Source organism: Polyodon spathula, chromosome 17 (assembly GCF_017654505.1).
Source record: "Polyodon spathula isolate WHYD16114869_AA chromosome 17, ASM1765450v1, whole genome shotgun sequence".
Lineage (NCBI taxonomy): Eukaryota > Metazoa > Chordata > Actinopteri > Acipenseriformes > Polyodontidae > Polyodon > Polyodon spathula.
The window spans coordinates 1,957,240-1,975,831 of record NC_054550.1 but is presented as its reverse complement, the minus strand read 5'-3'; the positions used below and the strand labels follow the sequence as shown (position 1 = coordinate 1,975,831).

Genomic DNA, 18,592 nt, shown 5'->3' with positions numbered 1-18,592 from the left:
CCCAGACCCTTTGCTATAAAGGGGCCTGGAAGGTTATACATAATTTACATCCTGTGTTGGTAATTTATACACACATTATACACATACTAAGCAATTTTAATTTTAAAATTGTAATTACAATATGTAAAAAATGCAGGTGAATTACCATCGCCAGTGATTTTTACTTCAATGTGTCATATGCCAAAACTTTTGTCATGTGTTTAATAAAAGTTTAACAGGGGTTGGAACATTTGGGGAGAGAATGAATAAATGTCAAAATAATGACTAGGCTGATCATTTCAATATAAATATTGCTTCTAAATAATATATATATATATATATATATATATATATATATATATATATATATATATATATATATATATATATATATATATATATATATATTTTTTATTTTTTTGGCAAACCATACTTCGAAGTGAATGCAGAACGATTAGTTCCACATACCTTTACACAATTTCCATATAATATACTATAAATCATTAAAAATACTGTGCTTTGCTGAAGCTCTGTTGTTTTTAAAATAAGATCTGTTTAAAAAGGATTTAGTTAGCAGCTTATCTAGACAATCCTCTCATAGGAGGACGGTATTCCCATTCCAGGTTTAGTAGTTATAAAAGTTATGATTGGTGTCGTTTACATCTGTCAACTTTTACATCCAGTATGTCACTGCGAAGGAAATTTTGTGCACATGGGTAATTCAGCTTTATACTTTTATAGCTGACTAACCCAGGGGCTCACTGGTTCAACTGCATGAGGCACTGCAGCCCACTATTAGCACTTCTGAAGAAAAATTACTTTTTTTTTTTTTTTTAAACCTAGGAATAAACTTAATCTAAATTGATCTTTTTTTCATTAGTATTTTATTGTTGCTTTTCTTTATATATATTTAAAGAAAATCCACAGAATGTCATTGCTCCTGTGGCCCACTCTGCACTGCGGCCCATGGTTTGGGAACCCTTGGACTAACCCTCCCTTACAGCAGGAAGGGATGCAGCTTGTTAAAACCCTGCACGCTCTCAAAGAACAGCTCACATAATAACTTTCTATTGTGCTGAACTTGTGGAGGAGCTTTTATATATAAAAGCAATATATTTAATAAAAGCCTTTTTTTTTCTTTTATGGACTCAAACCACAACTGTTTCCTTCTCCATTGCACCACACAAATGAAAAATGTGTAAAACTATTGTAGAAGTCACATCTGTATGGTTTTGATATGAAGGACTCTGCAATGCATTCCCGTTACTTAACCAATAAAGACACCACACTCTAGAAGAACCGCTGAGCACAGAAGGGACTGACCAGTTTACGTTTGTGCCCTGCTCATGCGATTCTTCAGAAATAACAAAAATATGGGTCTTTCCTGACGCTTAAAAAAAATAAATACAGGCGCTAAGAAAAACACATATTTTGTGTTAAATCTCTGATTAAGAAAAACATACTGTGTGTTATATTTAACACAAGCTGTCCTTAGCTGAACACATTCAGTGTTTTGTTTTTTTTAGTGTGTAAACTGGTTTTGCAATTACAGTGAACTTTTACAACGCAATGTGTTTGAGATATGACAATCCCAGACACTGAATTTTCATGCATTATTCAGCGATTTAAGCCATTTGGGTCAGAGCTATCTTTAACTTGAAAAAGCTGAAAATATTAAGAAAGCAATTTAATCCACTTCCATAATTCTTTGAGAAAGACATTAGGAAAGTGTGATCACCAAAGAGCATCTACTACAAGCCACTGAAATTTCATACTCACAGGCCAGTGATCTGAATACACAGCTAAGGATCACCAAGTATCTCCGACCCCTCACATTTAAGAAAGTTAAGAAAGTGCTCAGGTCACCTAACAAATTCCAGTGTGGTTTTAATTGTTTATCAACAGAAAATGTTAGCCGCTTACACACAGCTATTCTCTCCTGTAAAAAAAAACTGTTTGAACTCACAGAACATCGTCAAGATGAGCCATCAGTTCATCAAACGCAATTCTACAGGGTGGATGCAGTAGACCGCATCTGGTGAATATTTTTTATGCATGTTTGGTTTGCATCATAAGACCTCAAGATCACACTATACCCACACTGCAGCTGCACAGTATAGTGTAGGTATATCCTCCAGGACTGACTGACAACTGACAGCAAATGCTGTACCTGGTCTTAAATAATCCGACTGAGATTTCAGGTAAATCTGACTTGTACTGTAGAATACTAAATGAACTGGGAATGTAATTATTAATATTTTCTATAATGCTGCACTGAAAAATTTAATTAAACCTCTTTTTAAAGCAAAGTTAGTATGTGGTCTCTCTTTAGCTACAATCTCAGAAAGGTCTTGCCTTCACAAATCTCTTACTTCACAAATCTCTTACTCATAATATTTCAAACATAAAACTAAACGAGAAAGATCTTTGTAAGGGGGGTTGGGTTGGGGGGACGGGCTCAAAAATGTCTAGAAAACCCCATTCTGGTTACTGTAATACTTGTTTTCGGGCACATCTTTGAAGATCAAATGTCATACTTAAAATTAAACCAAAGTGATAAGAATGGCCCTTGGAGTTCACTACTCTTTATCATTCACCTGCGCTCTTATGGAAGACAAGAATGATTAATTTACATTTTACACTTTTCAGACACTCAAATGTCTTGAATAAATATACTTAATTGAAAAAAAAAACAGAAAAAAAGAGAAAGAGAAAACATAACTGCTACAATTGTGCCCCTATAATTGTTAAAATAAATGCAAAAATATTAAGGAGTGATTTTCTTTTCTTTTTTACCCCCAAGTACAACACCAATGCTGGGAAAAATAAATGGGCTTAGCATATATTTTAGCTTGATCTTCTTTCCAGAGAAACAGGTGAGGAGCGAGACAATTTTCTGAACAGCTTGCATTGTTAAATATAACCCTTTTGTTAAAGAAATATTCTTATTCTGAAGAAAATCTAACAAAGATAGAAAATGTACCACAGCTCTGCTGGTTCGGGTGCATCCAAATAAAGTTGATTAACAAGTCCTTATTATTCCAAAGCAAAAGTTTCTATTAAATCACTAAAAAGGAATTTCAGGTTTTTTTTTTCCTCTTCCCTCTGCAATGGTGGAAGGTTGCTCAATGTAACAACCACTCACTTTCATTGAATTATTGTGCTTATTAATGAACTGTACAATTATTTCAAATTGCAGCTCTTAAGGATATGATAATTTCTATACTCCAATATGAGCCAACGTGAATATAATTACACACTTGAAATCAAAAGAAAGATGGATGGACTTTGAAACATGGAGTCCTGCAGGTAAGAATCACCCATTTCTATCTGTCTGAAAGCAGTTTTAATGCTCTTTCCATGTTCATTCGATGCCCGACTCTAGTCACTCCTAGATCTATTAAATCTTCTTTTTGTAAGTTTGGTAAGTGGGTCCCATCAATCTCGTTGTCCATAAAGGTGTCCTTATGCTCTGCCAGATTGAGGCTTTCCAGCCAGTCTGCTACATCGTGCTTAGTCCATAGATGGACTGGCTTGGTTGAAAAAGGCTTGTTGGAAAGTGGCTGGATTAAAGTCGCAGGAGAAGGGGACCTGCTGCGGCCTGCACCCAGGCTGAACCTCTCCACTGGAGTTTGTGGGGCAGAGGTGCCAAAGACGTCTGTCAGTGCGGGTGAGGAGGCCGAGGGCGGGAGGGACGAAGCCCTCACTTCCTTGATCGACTCCGTTGGCGAGACCACAGGGCTGGGCGCTCTTCTCGTTCCTGTCTTGCTATCCGGGTTCCTGTTCTGCATCATCACTGGTTGGTGTGATCCTGGACGGACTGTGAAAGTGACCATTGTGCTCCGCTGTGTACCTGAGGCAGTAACTGTTCCATCTGCACCCCTGAGGGAAGAAACCAGAGAAGAGGAATTAGAATCAAAATACAGACTGATGTACAAAACACACACACACACACATACACACACACTGGGGAATCATTTAAGACTGTCAATGCGTATCCCTTTGATCCAGGTTTTCCTGTGAGCCCTAATTGTAAAATACATGAACAACAGGTGTGTAGTGCGTCTAACTAAGCTTAAGTGTCAAATTTAGATCATGCTTAAAGCTGGAATGGCTCAAACTTCTATGCAATGGGAGTGTTAAATTATATCCTGTGCATCTATATTTACAGTATATTTCTCATACAAAGCTTTCTCTTACTTACCCCTTTAAGCACCCTTGATGCTGCAGATTTACCTAGATGCCGAGTGAGAAGTGTTTTGGTAGCTCAGCATCTTAATCCCAATCACAAGGAACAGCATTCATTTTCTATCGCTGTCACTATAGAACTATTTCAATCGAACAACGTTTCTGATTTATTGTCAGTTTACCAATCTTAATACTGGTATAGTATTGGATATATTATTGAAAAAACATAAGAATTCTGTATTTTGCAATACTCAAATCATATAAGAAAGTGCCAATCAGTTACTTTTCAGAGCAAGTGGTTTTTAAATTAGACCACCATACCATTTCTTTCTTTAATACAACAACACAAAATCCTAAACTCTTCCCACATTTCTCATTATATAAAATCCATTATTCATTGCATACCAATACAATCAGAATTTTGTAAAAGACAACACATTAAGACCTTGATATAGTTTACTGTATGGATTTGTATTGTTTTAACTACAGTCAAATGTAATCTTTTCACTCTACTGTAAAAAAAAAAAAAAAAAAGTATTCTTTATTACACGCGTTCACATGCAATAACAATAATTTCATCCTTTTTGCAAATGAAAACAAAACATCACAGCATACATTTATAACTTCCATTGGTAAATACCAACTGCACTTGTAAATTAAACATGTATTTCCTTCGCTCTCTTGCCAGCACTCAACAGTCGAAGGTTAAGTGGAGCACAAGACAAGGACAGATGGAGGCTTGCACTCAAAGTAACTCCGCCTTGGCCACATGACGGCACCGACCCCTCCCCAGGCTTCCAGCTGGCAGTGATTATTCTCTAGCAATTAATGAATCCCCTTTTAACATTCAAATCATCTGACCTTGGGTGCATTGCTTCTGAGGTGTTATCATTGTTTACTAAAAAAGAAGACAAACTTTAGTTGGGCACTTTCCTAAGCAAAACCACTCATAACAATCTAGGGTACAGGAACCAGCAGGCAGTTAAAGAACACTGGATGCAGTGCACTGATCTTAGGGGAGTAGCATAATGAATAAATATCAGCATACCCTGCAGATACAATGCTGTTTGAACAGTGTGATGATAGGTTAATTAAATTTCAACTCAGATTTAATGGCATAAAAATTTATAAAGTATAAAAGTATAAAGAATTAGTTTTTTCTTTCAGGGGGAGTACTTTACAAACTCACAGAAACCCGAGATGGAATTATTTTCCTTTAACTCACTGAAGCCCATGTATTATTATTATCTTTTTTATAACACATGGATATTACTATCTGCAATTAAAAAAAGACATTAAAACCTGTGCTAAGGTTCAGATTGCGAGTTAATTAAAGTCGATAGAAAATGAACTGCAAAAAATAATGTATTTTTAAGGAGAAGGTGTTTCAATGGGGGTATGCTTTCTTCTTCTTAGGTCTCTTAGACGATAGACGAAGATTATTTATCTTACTCGCTTGCTTGCTTGGTGCTCCCGTTGGTGGAGGATGATTGTAAATCTTCACAGAGACAGATTTATTGAAAGTGTCTAAAAACCACGAATTGTGGGTGTTGCAGAGTGATTGAAAACGAGGCATTTTGTATTTGAACGTGGTCTCGGGGTGCACAGGAGTCAAACATGGGTCAAAGGTCAAATAAAATCTTCTAGAGGACTATGTCATTTTGAAGTCACTACTGTGGTATTATGCCTTTTTTTCGAATGGCTCAGGATGCAAATATAGCCTTCATCCATGTATATATATATATATATATATATATATATATATATATATAGTATATAATATTATATATATAATATATAGGATATAAGGTAGAATTGTAGGGTTGCATTTCACTGGCTTTGTTTTTTATAGGTTGAATTCTAAATAACGAATGTTTGATAACGGCCACAATTGAGAACCTCATAAAGCCTGAATTGAACTATAAAGTTAAGGTTAAGAGAAAAGGTCGGCAAACATTTCTGAAGCACTGTTTCATATAAATTACAGGTGTAATTTCCAGCTGAATTTTGCGTTTCATTTGAACTCCCTTCCTCTCGGAATGCTTCTCGGATAAAGCTTTTCGTGACCTAGCTGTTGCAAGATCAAAACGATCTTAACAGGGAAGGGAAGCTGTGCAGGCAGTCCTCAGCTTCAGCTTCTATCAATCTGCCTCCAGTTCAATAGGTCAATTTCCAAATCCAGCTTTGCTTATTTACCGTTTAATGCAAAGAGTAAAAAAAATTTGCAAAAAACTGGAACAAAACTCTGTACAAAAAAAAAAAAACTCTGTACAAAACGGTTTAAAACTGTTTCAATCCATTATGTGGTTGGGCATGCAGTGGGCGGTGCTAGATTTCCATTCACTGTCCTGTGAGGGCATCAAAATCCTAGCCTCATGAAAGACCTAATGCTGTCAACCTTTTACATGCTGTTGCCTCTTGAACAGCTCTGAAAGCAAGCTATAGCAGAACAGCTGGCTGAATGAATAAATCAGTCCTGCATTAATGAAGGAAGTTGGAAACACTTTCCACTCAGAAAATGACCTTCATTTCACTATAACAATGTGCGAACCACATTATGATTTCTTCTTGCATTCCAGTTCGATTAATGACACAGCAATGCATTTGAAATCATGACACTTATATCATAAGTAATTCACATACATTTAATGTAAGGCAATCTGTGGAGTTTTTAGTTCAACTAGCAATGCAAACAGAAGTTTAGACAAGCCTCTAGAAGCTGCTGTTTGTAATAATCTTTCAGTGTTTTACCAATGTCAGACGTATGTTTACATGTTGCAAAATGAAAAGTCTTAATGGAACAATGGAGCATTTACAATTTGTGGCGGCAAAGCAACTAGCAGTCTAGTCCTACATAAGCAGAAGAGTTAATGAATGTCAACTAAAATAACACCTGCATCATTTTCAGTAAAGTCAATGAAGTGTGTATATTAATGTAGCGCCATTTAAACCGATTACCCCCCCACCCCACCCCGCTCATTATCAGCATTCTTTAAAGTGTATATGTGTCTCATTCTCACCCCCTCATCCACTGATCCATTCCTGCTTTTTGGCAAATCCTTTTAACTTGACATGTCTTGGAACCTGAATAGTGTGCTGGGAGGTAACATTGTATCTACCCCCCAAGCCACCCACACCCACATACTTGAAAGCATAAGCTAGGCTATTACTGTAAACCCCTTTTATTTGTATGCCATTAAATTGAGCTACTTTCATAGTGTTCATTTAGTCAGTGTCTTTAATGGATGTTGATAGAGTACTGTGCTCTTTACTGTCCTGCAATTGTAGATATAAAGGGGTTTGCAGTACGCGGTATGTACAACCAATTCCTACTTTAAATGCTATTCTTGAACTTCAATTCAAATTGTATTAGTACCAGTACTTGAGGTTTGGCACCACTAGGTGGTCAAATATTGTATCTCCTCTGTTTGTTGGTGCTCATGAAAGGTGGTGGATTGGCAGAACAGCAGACTGAAGTCCTCTCTAATTATCCCCAGAGCAGGATAACACAAGCAACTTCCCCCACATCCCCTGCAACCATGCCCAGGTGGATCCATCCTTTTCGGGGGCTGAGGGAGCAGCCTGTATGCCCATCCAAACCTCTTTCTGTCAACTAATGCCCCATGTCAATTGCACAAAATGGCAGGGTAGTTTGGGAAAGTTTACTGCAATCCACTGATTTAAGTTGCGATCATTAAAATATTTTTTACTAAAGCCCCTACCATTATTATTTATTTTTCATTGAATTCATTTTTTTTCCCTGCATGTCATTAATATGAACAATCAGTTCAAATGCCTCTCACCACCACTTTTCAATAAACAATAACAGTAATAAAGAAAAGATATACATATAAAAAAAAATATGGGTACACCGAAAAACATTCTCAAAATAAAAGCACAAAGTTACCAACCTTGTGTGCTTGAAATGTGAACTTACGTCTCTTCAACATGAACCTCTTCATATGCATCGGGCATGGGAGCAAACAAGAAGTGATAGGATGGAATGAGAAAAACAGAATCGTCACATAAAATGAAAAAAAAAGAAATCAAATGATGAATATGCTTTAATTACCTTCAAAACGATTTTGTTGTTTTATTTTCTGATTTTTTAATAAACGGGTATTACCATAATACAAAAAAAATACATAAAGCAGTAAAGATATTATACTATTGTCCTGGTTAGAAACGAATAACTCCATTATTGTTACACTCAAAAGTCGGCTATAGAAATGTATTTATTAACTCCACAATTTGGTTGTTTTGAAGGCAGAGCTGAAAGCTGACAATGACGTGAGGAGTTAAACCATGAGCCTTAAACAGTTTTGGATGAACCAAGTGCTTTGGAAATGCTCCATTTGCACTCAAATTAATTTAATTTGTGCTGTACTTTCTCATATAAAATATAACAGCAAGTACCATGATGCACATGACACATCTGATGCTATTTTACAATGTGTTTATATAAAGTTTTGTACATTTAAACATCTTCTGGGTGGCATTTTTAAGCTTCTTGACTCAAGTCCTTGAGACCGCACAATCGCTGTCTCCTCAGAGGCTCCCAGTGCAGACTGGGCAATGACATTGTTTAACTGGAGATCACAATGGGTTGGGTTCAGGGTGCCATGATCTATTGGCCCTACATCTGGGTACACCGAAATGAAGCTGAACAGACATGAACAGATGGGGGGGGGGGGGGATAAGAAAAGCAATAACAAAAAAAAAAAAAACTTAACTATTTTAAATAGCACTAAAAAAGCTGCCACTACTTTCTGTTTAAAACCCTTCACTGAGTCACAAATCCTCTCACAACAGAACACCACAATATTATTTCTAATGCATTTAATTAACCACTAACAAAGTCATACAATAATGCATTAATTTATGCATAAAGGCAGAAAAATGGACAGGACTAATGTAATAATGTTTTACTTAGTTCCTGGGCAAATAAATTACATTAATCTAACTGCTAGAAACACTGATCACTGTTCTCATACAGAATCTTTCACATGGTTAATGCAGAATATTTTGAGTGGGTTTGAAATATGTCTGTGACAGTCTCTAGCAGGTGAGCCAGGCTTCCAACAGCATACCAAATCAGTGTGAAGAACATTTAATAGTATTCACATCTATATAATAGTGATATGATATAATAAAAAGTACATCGATCCTCATAGAGTTTGTGGCACCTCACCAAAACTGGTTAGCAAAAGACGCATGCAACTAAGAAATTAGGTTCCATGATTATGTTCACATTATTATTTTTTAATTGTGATTTAACATACTATTGTATCAGCCTCTCTTCTAACACCAGAGCTTGGAGATAAATAAATAAGTAAATAAATACATAAACACAGGCTGCACTTCCTTAAATGGTCATACAGAACTACAACACAAATTCTTTGTAGCGATTTTGAGCTTTCCTTTTTTTCTGCTTGAATATTACAGGATATGCAAGTCCCGTGATGACGGTACAGCCTTAGGCATTGGGAATCTGTATCCATCTATTTTTATACAATGCACACATACAGATGCATGCTGCATGTGCTTCGCAGTGCATATTACCCCTTAACTAATTCAATCCCAAGCAAAATAAAATAAAATACAAGAAATATACGCTAGCTTGTAGTTAACTCCTCAGAACCCTGGGTTGCATGCCTGCCTCCTTCCCAAGAGCGGTGTGGTTCATCCTGTGTTAATCGGACTGACATTATTCATCCGATCCTCAAGGCTGCTCTGATCATTATGTTGCTAAGCAACCATCATCGTTCACGGGCAGAATGAAAAAAAAATCTTGTATTATAAATGTCTTCATTTAATACTCACAGAGAAATACGATTAAAATACAGATTAAGCACTTGAAAGCATCGAAGGTGACTGGGATACATGAAGACAAAAACAATGTCAGAGGCTTTAACCCTGTTGAATATAACGGTCTCATTTGGGTGGAAGATTTTTCCTACTCAAATCCGAATTTAAGGTGATCAGTGCACCAATGAGACCATTGCATTACTGATACAATCTGTAGACCTCATCATAATCTATAGCGTATGTAAACAAAATGATTCTTAATAAATTCACTTGAACACAGACCGACCTATAGGCACACCAGTTTAGAGATCTTTGACCATTAACTTTTATTTATACTTGGTACTTTGTTATTCCTTTTCTTTATTGTTAATAATAAATGTAAATGTAACGGGCAGCGCTGTGTGATACACTGTCGTTACGGATTTGGTCCTGTTCCCTGTCACTGAGAAGAGAAGAGGTTAAAAGCTCTAAAAACACAAATGCAAACAAGCCCAGCTCTTCTGCATTGTGGTTAAGATGCTTACTTCCGGGGTGCCAGATCACTGGTTCACGTCCAGCTTCTGCCCTGTAGGACGAGCTTATTCTGTAATGCTGAACAGAACAGTTCACAAAGAAATTCAATGTTTTGTTGATTACATACATATGTGTTAAGTCTTGCTCTTAAACCTGCTTCAATTGACAAATTCTAAATACGTTTTGAGCTTCATTTTGTGCTCCTGAAGACAGCAGATGCAGTTTACTGGGACAAGGCCAGCTGAAGATAATCAGTGAGTTACAGTGCTGCAAAGCTTTGTTAAAAAATTACAATTTACATATAGAAAAACAGGTACCAGGCCACATCAACATATTTCAGCAAACAGTACATATAGTACCGTATGTTAAAAATCACAGTTTTGATAAAACAAATATAAAGTCGTAACAGGGCTCAATTCCATTTTGAACGCTAAGGTCATGCCAATTTTGAATAAATCTACAATATCCTCTAAGGAAAAGGGTTTAATAAGTGATCCAAGTTCACACAGATTTTGTGAAACATGCCCAGAATTCACAAAGAGGCCCCCAATGGTGGCACCAGGTGCAGTCAGTGTGTCCCTTCTCATCCCAACAGGCAACAGCCCGGGGTACACAACCTGGGGCCTCAGATTTATTAAGAACCAGATTTTCACCGGGGGCTCGAATGAATTGTAATGTCAATTTCATAGTGAAGGAACAGTAATATTTTTGAGCTAAAACATGCCTTCTCTGCCACTAAAATGTATGTAAAGTTGAACAGCTAAAACACAAGAAGAGAATATTGCTTTAGTAGATGCAGTTATTCCAGCAACACATTTGTTTAACACCATGAACAGATAATAGCCATTTCTCCTTTATTATTATTATTATTATTATTATTATTATTATTATTATTATTATTAGATGCAACATCTTGTTTAACAGAAAATTAAAACCAAAAATTTGAGCTCTTCAAATGATTATACTTAATAAAGACAGTTACTTAAAATCGTTCCAAGATCACCCTGTAGTTACATGTCTTCATCTGAGTTAAGTAAATTGAGGATAATTTAATTATATTGGTACTGTCATAAATCTTTGAAAGCATAATTATACAGTACACCAATCACACAAGGTACAAGTGCAAGATACTGCTGTAAATTTCAGGAAGTAATAAAGGCAGATAGCGACAACCAGGATCACTTGCAGTCCAACAAGAGACAATCAAAATTAAACCACTAAGCAATGAATGCCGAAAGGGCGAATGATTTTGAGGTCCTTCAAACTCATGAAATACTAGTTTATGAGCTCAGATGAGGTCAGTGCCAGATGTTCCTATTTCGACTTTGAAATTCTGGAGAAAAGCACCATAGACTAGGACACACTGACAAACATGAAGCTGATGTCACTGAAACCCCTCCCTCTTCTCTAGTCCATGTAACAAGACTGCCAGGCTGGCCCATAAAGACACTCACTGTGCAGTTCAATCAGGCTTATCTCCACAGTGTGTCACACTGCTGTCTGTTACAGCTGGCTAGGAAATTGGATGAGCTATACTATGAATAGAGGCATATTTCATTCTGGGGGAAAAATGCTATCCACGCCTCCACAGGAAGTACTGAAAAGAATTTAAATAATCTTTCAACCAAAATTTTCCTATGAAATATTAGGTATTTATATTGTACAATCTGCACCAATAAAGAATATATTTAAAATACATAAATGTATAAAATATATAATACAACGCCAGTAAATCGAATTTAAACTCTTATTTTTTTGAGGACGCAGCTACACATGACATAAATATACCAGCATGTGTGTGTTGAGTGTTTGATTGTGGAACGGAATCACTGTATATGCTGTAAGAAGATTTTTTTTTTTTTTTAAATTCTGCTCAAAATAAGTTGATGCGAGATGGAAACATCATTACACAATTCCCAGTTGGTTCCAAATTGGATTAACCCTGAAGGGTTAGAACTTGCATTGTGTGATACATTTTTCATGGGCATTTTAAATCTATTTACATGCACATTTGTATTCCGCTGTAGATGTGAACCACAGCAGTGGTCACCCCTAAATGCACATATATAACTACATAGAAGTGCAAAGTGCAATTTCATTTATCTTTCAACAAACTTAGAACCTTACAGCTCAATAAATGGCACATAAATATGTTACGTGGTCTACTGTAATATAAATTATCATCAGTTTCCAATGTAATGTACTTTCTACCAAGCTTAAGTGGAATTATAATTTAAAACACACACACACACACACACACACACACACACATTAAATTGGTGTCACACATGCCAGACACTGACTGCTAGTAGAGAATAAGATACTAATTTCTCTGGAGACTATTAAAAACCAAATGTTCATTCAACATATCACAAAAAGCAAATCAGCAGCTGTTTCCTGATGGAACTTAATAAAATAACCAATATACTGGCAAGCAATTAAAAAAATTCAGAACCATTTTGACAATTTTGCAAATATGAACTGTGATAAATGCATTGTCAAAAACGTATATCCTATAAGCCAACTCCTAAATAACACAGTGTATAATCATACAAGAATAATTAAATATCTTAAAAATAATTTAAGATACCAACAATTTCAAAAGGGGGTGTGTCAACCAACAGAGCATAACAAGTTAAAGTAGTAAAGCAGACTCCAAAAGAATTAAAAGCAATTTGATGTAAAAGCGTAGAGAATTCATTACCTTGCTCCAAAGTTAGTTGTTCTGGACCCTGTGGGAGAATCCAAAGAATCTCCTGGCTTGGTAGTCCTCTCCCTGTTCATTTGCTGCAATATTGAGTTCAGTTCACTAATGATATTGGCCTTGGGGTCTGGGGTAGGTGGGCTTTGTACCTCTGGCGGGTCACCCCAGAGCTTTGAGGTCCTTTGCTGTGTGGTTTTAAGAGCATCTGTCTGAGCACCTCCTAGGAGTGGGGGAGAGGCTGGGGGAGGGATCATAAAAGTGTCAACATTTTCTTCAATTAGGGCATCCTTATAAAGTGCATTGCTTTTGTTGATTATGGGCTTCATTTTTGGTTTTGGAGGTACGGGAGGCTTGTCAACCAGAAATGCTTGCCCATCTGCATAGACAGTACAGGTGTCCAGGTTCTCTCCACACTCAGAGGACAGAGTGGAGATGCTGGACACCGTTGAGATAGTGCTGGTTGTTTCCAAGTGATGGTCGCTGCTGCTCCGACTGTCCACCTCCTCGATCCCAGAGTCCGTGACGTTGTCAAAATTCTGGGGGGGCGGTGGGACAAAGGTAGGAGGCGCACAGTTCGAGAGGCCAACAGACTTTTTGTTTTCCATCATGTTAGCCGATGCCACCGCATGGGGGTTGTACGGTGCCAAGGTCGGGCCAGATGCCTCGTTTTTCCTCTGCTTTAGCAGATCGGCTAATGAGAGGGCTGCTGCTTGGTCCTCTGCAATATCGAAGCTGTTGGCAAACTCCAGCGGGGGAGGCAGGGGCTCTGTGAAAACAAACTCCTCATCGATGTCCACTGAGGCCAGAGGGGGAGGCGGGATACGGAAGGGCAAAGCAACCGGCTCATCCACCGAGCTAATAGTGATGATGGTTTTGGCAGGAGTTGCAGCGGTTTGGGGGTCTAGCCCTTGCTGCTTGTTTTCCGTGACCACCTGGTTAGTGTCTCGCAGCTCTGCTGGTGCGTTGTCAGGAGTGACAGCCTCTTCCTCCTTTTCATTTTCTGAATGGTTGTTCTCCTCTGCTTTAGCTCCACCCATGGTGTGCACCATCAGTAACCCTGCTGACTTCTGCTGTGATTTATCCACAATGTTGATCAGCATGTTCTTTTTCTCCTCTGGCTTCTTCTCCTCCTTCGCTGGCTCTGAGTCGTACTTGGCTTCAGTCATTTGCCTCCGAAGACCTCCCTTCTTGGTTGGCCGGCTCATGGTGGCCATCACAGGGAAGGTGTTCTCTATATTCGACCTCATTTTGGTGTCGATGAAGAGTGGCTTGTTAAGGTCTGCCTTCCCGGGCTCATTTTTGGCAGGGGATGGTGGCTGCATTTGCTCCTTCATTGCTCGGTCCCTTGCGGCCAGGGCAAGAGCCAAGGGTGAATTAGGGTCCAGCACCTTGCCTGTTACTGGATGCACATAATTACCTCCGTTTGTATTGTAATTTTTGATAGCTCCCGCACTGTTCTCTGAACTCTCAGCTTTAGAAGGAGTGTTTACTGTCCTTGTGTTACTAGGCTCCCTAGGTTCAGGTGTGCTGAATGCAGTAACATTACCTTGAGGGAGTGTCAGCAGGGCGGGCGTCATCAGGTTTTTTAAAGGTTCGTCATTGCCAAACATTCCTTCGTCAATGGATTTGGAGTGCTTGAGTCTTGGGGTTGGTGTAGGTCCTATGTCCTCATCTCCTAGATCTGTGGAAAGGAAAGCAGGCGAGTTCCGACGGGATTCCAGTCTCTTTTCCCTGTCCCTCACTGCCCCAGCTATGGCAGCTGCAAATGGACTGGTGAAATTCAAGCTGTCAGGCCTGAGATGTCCCGACTGTTCTGTCATTTGGGTGTCGATCTCCATGCTGCTGCCTTGGCTGCTCTTCCCACTGCTGCTTGTGGATGGCTCCTTGATGATGATAGTCGGAATCGGTATCGAGCATATTTTTTCCGGACTGTCCTCCACTTTAGATTGTTTAACCAGCATTCCCTTCCTTCTCGCTGGCTTGGCAGGCACATACATTGCCTTGTTCCCCATCTTCCCTACTTCAGAATAGGGGTTTTCTGGCATATGTCCCCTTCGGTTCCTGAAGTTCTGCTGGGAAGAAGAATTTTGCTTGTAAGTTTCCTCTGCGTCATATTGTTCAGAATCTTGTCTGTAGTACATCCCTTTGTCTCTCCTCATGGTCCCAACATTTTCTGATCTGTTGGGAGTGGGGCCTTTGGGTGAAGAGTTCTGGGTGAAGCCAGGTCGGATTGTGCCGAAGCCTCTCGTTGTCGGAGATTTGGGGGTGTTGTAAGGGGGAGAAGGTGGGGAGGTTTCTGGTGGAGGTGGAATATCCTCAGATGTGTCTGGCATGGAGAAGCTCCGGGTAAATTTCAGCAATGGCGGGGTTAGGAACTGCTTTTCCTCCTCTGTTATTCCTGGTAAAATGTGAAACAGGGACGTTTATTATCTTGCAGGACATACAGCAGTTCTCCAAATCTTTTTAAAACTAAAGCAATATAAATGCAACTAATGTCTCACAAAATATTATCTTCCAAACAGAACCTTTCTGCAAAGTCTTATAATAGGCATGTGGTCCAAATCCAGAAAACTAAAACAAATCTGTTCCCAGTGAATTTATACTAGAACCGAACAGAACCTTATTTAGCTGGTCCAGTTTAAATAAAAACTACTGCAACTTGTTTTGGGTTGTTTTTTCCCCATGAGTGAGAAAATGGAAACATGCCACACCGTCTTAATAAATTCTTCATTTGGAAAAAGGGGATCGAAACAAGTTACAGAACAGTGGCCTGGTTAAATCATGGCCTCATTACTTTTCTGAGTGAATAACCCTTAAGATCGCCATCTCTATACCACTCATACCATGCCAAATACTGCCAACTTACTAAAGGTGTACTGAGATTTCCCCATTCAGGGTCCAGTTGACAGCCACTGTGTTTCAAACATATATGGACTTTTGTTTGACGCATTTCAATCTTCATATATTTAATCTGAATATATTTACAAAGTTTGGATACAATTTAGAGTCGTGTAATGATACATTTTTTGCCCACTTACTAGTTCTAGTTCACAATCTTTAATGGCATGTTTACGGCAATAACTGCAAGTTTTAGATGATAAAATGGGGTACAAATAAAAAAGGCTTGTATACAATTAAGGTCTCTGCCAGCTGCACTTTCAATCTTGCTATGATTGTGTCTAGCAATGGAGAAGTATTGCTAATGTAACTCTAGAAACTGTGAAATAAAAGGATTACTGTGCTCTATATTTTATTATTATGGGTTTTGACAAAAAAAATAAGATGGTATGCTAGCACATTTAAATACACTAATGAATCAGCTTCAGGGCACAAAACCCTATACAGAGCATTCTAACAATTTGTAATAGCCTGGCCACAAGCAAACACATTTCAGAACTGAACATGAAATCAATGTCTACAACAAATTATTTACAACATATGCAAGCAGATGGCTCAATAGTTTTCTTGTTCAAATTTATTGAAGGTAACAAGAATGAAGTTTGTTTAAAGAGCATGTGGTGTGTTATTTTAATTTTTTAAAAATGTTTTTTAAACAATGGCACAGGTGCTAAATCATTAAGTCATGTGTAATCAGCCAGGATATTTTAATTTACTGTAAAAAAACAAACAAAAACAAATAAACAATCAAAACCCTTCAGGTTAATTAAAAAGCCATAGGAGGCACCCACAGCCCTTACAGAGAAGGAAAGCACAGGAGCAGTACATATTTGAACTGCTGCTTCTGCTGCTTGCTGTCTGGAAGTACAGTAGGATGCCTATATATTAAAATGAGTAAAGAAGTTTAAAGCCCCATGCACCTCTAATAGTGCATTTGTAGTTCTTAATTGATTTTTTAATTTGTATTGCAAGTAAGTTGAGCAAGTTGTGAATGCTGACTTAAACAGCACACACATGTTAAACACATTTATGACTTACAGTGCACAGCTTTGGACAGGAGTTCCTTTCTAAAGCCTTTGCATTTAAGACTTAGTAGTATTGCAGCCACACACTGAAATCCCTTGTAGGTTTCCTATAAGATCAGTTTTTGGTTGAACGTTATACGTGCATCGTTTGCACACAGATGGCACCTAGTTGGACCCAAGGCTGGCATGGCAGATGCAAGTCATAAAGGAAAAGGTTGCGCAGCTAAAACCCCACAGCTCCCAGTTGCAATGAATGCAAAGTTTAACAAGGGAAGGGAAAGTGCAAAAGAAATAAAGGGTGATTATTCACTATGAATGAAAGCATTTACTAGTAGTCATTGATTACACACGCAACTATATCAAATAATTGTTAATATAGGAAGCCTTCCACCCACCCATTTATCAACCTTAGAAACATAACTATACTGGTTGTTATTTTCAGTACCTATATGAATGCTATCTACATTCAACAAATTAAAGGGTGCATAAGGAAAGGGTGCACCCTTTTTTATTTTATTGCGTTACATGTTCTCGTGTGTTGCTACAACTGTTGGCTGATGAAAGAATGTTGGCTTCACATGCACCCGCATTGGACCTCTCAGAACTACATTTCCCATAACCCTCCTGCTCACTGGTAAATCCATCTCCGTTTCATATGTGAGTAGGAGGGTGATGGGAAATGTAGTACTGAGAGGTCCAATGCGGGTACACGTGAAGCCATCATGATGCAGGGAATGCAATTTAAAAGTTTAAAAAAGTGGTCAAAATGTAAAAAAAAATAAAATAAATTAAAACAATACACATGCTTTATGTAAACAGTTGTAGCAACACATGGGAAAATGTAACACAATAAAATAAAAAAAAAGATCCTTATTTTCCCTTTAACCCTTAGAGGTCAACAAGGTGCGAGACAAGAATTGCTCTAGCACCAGGCTTGTATTGAGAGAGCTTGGAGAGTTTACCTATTGATTTCTGCCGGTGCATGGTGCCCCGTGGCACTCCCAAGAAAGGGCTCCTAGGACTTCCTGGGACAGTGGGTGGCATCACAGCAATACCCTGTCGATCATGCATTGACTGCAAATCAGAAGAAGAAAGCATTTCAGTCCCTGGACCGCCGGGGAGAATCCCTAGTAGGATGACGTTCTGCATTCAGATAATGAAAGAACCATATATATACAGTACTGTTTTGTTCTCTTTACTTTTTACTGCTGTGGCATTAACAATAAAGTGCACATTCATTACAATAACAAGAAAGATGTCTGAAGTGTTCTCAAAGAATACAAAGCATCTTACTGCAATGTGATTTTACAGGCTTCATAATTCTTTTACACAACTGACCAAGTCTGCCTAGGCCTGTATATTCCTCAGTATGTCCCTAGTTTTACAATATGCTGGTGCAATATATTTGGTTTCTTGTAAACACATTCGAATAATGGGATTAAACAGTTTGATTTTTAAACGTGTTTTTTTTTAATTT

The 18,592-nt window shown here is 38.1% G+C and overlaps 1 protein-coding gene across 3 annotated transcripts in view; it reads right to left on the bottom strand.

Moving 5' to 3' along the window:
* Positions 1-404: 404 nt before the first annotated feature.
* The window catches only part of LOC121330277 (SH3 and multiple ankyrin repeat domains protein 2-like), a 146,320-nt gene continuing 128,132 nt past the window's right edge, over positions 405-18,592 (bottom strand). For 2 of the 3 annotated variants that reach the window (XM_041276658.1, XM_041276660.1), the window contains 3 exons: positions 18,078-18,189; positions 13,193-15,590; positions 405-3,861 (listed from right to left, as the gene is read on the bottom strand). In XM_041276658.1, coding sequence (XP_041132592.1) covers positions 3,306-3,861; positions 13,193-15,590; positions 18,078-18,189 — 3,066 coding nt within the window. In that variant the 3' untranslated portion in view covers positions 405-3,305. Of the gene's footprint in view, positions 3,862-8,078; positions 8,124-13,192; positions 15,591-18,077; positions 18,190-18,592 lie in introns of those variants that run through there. The other variant, XM_041276659.1, reaches the window with a different exon arrangement.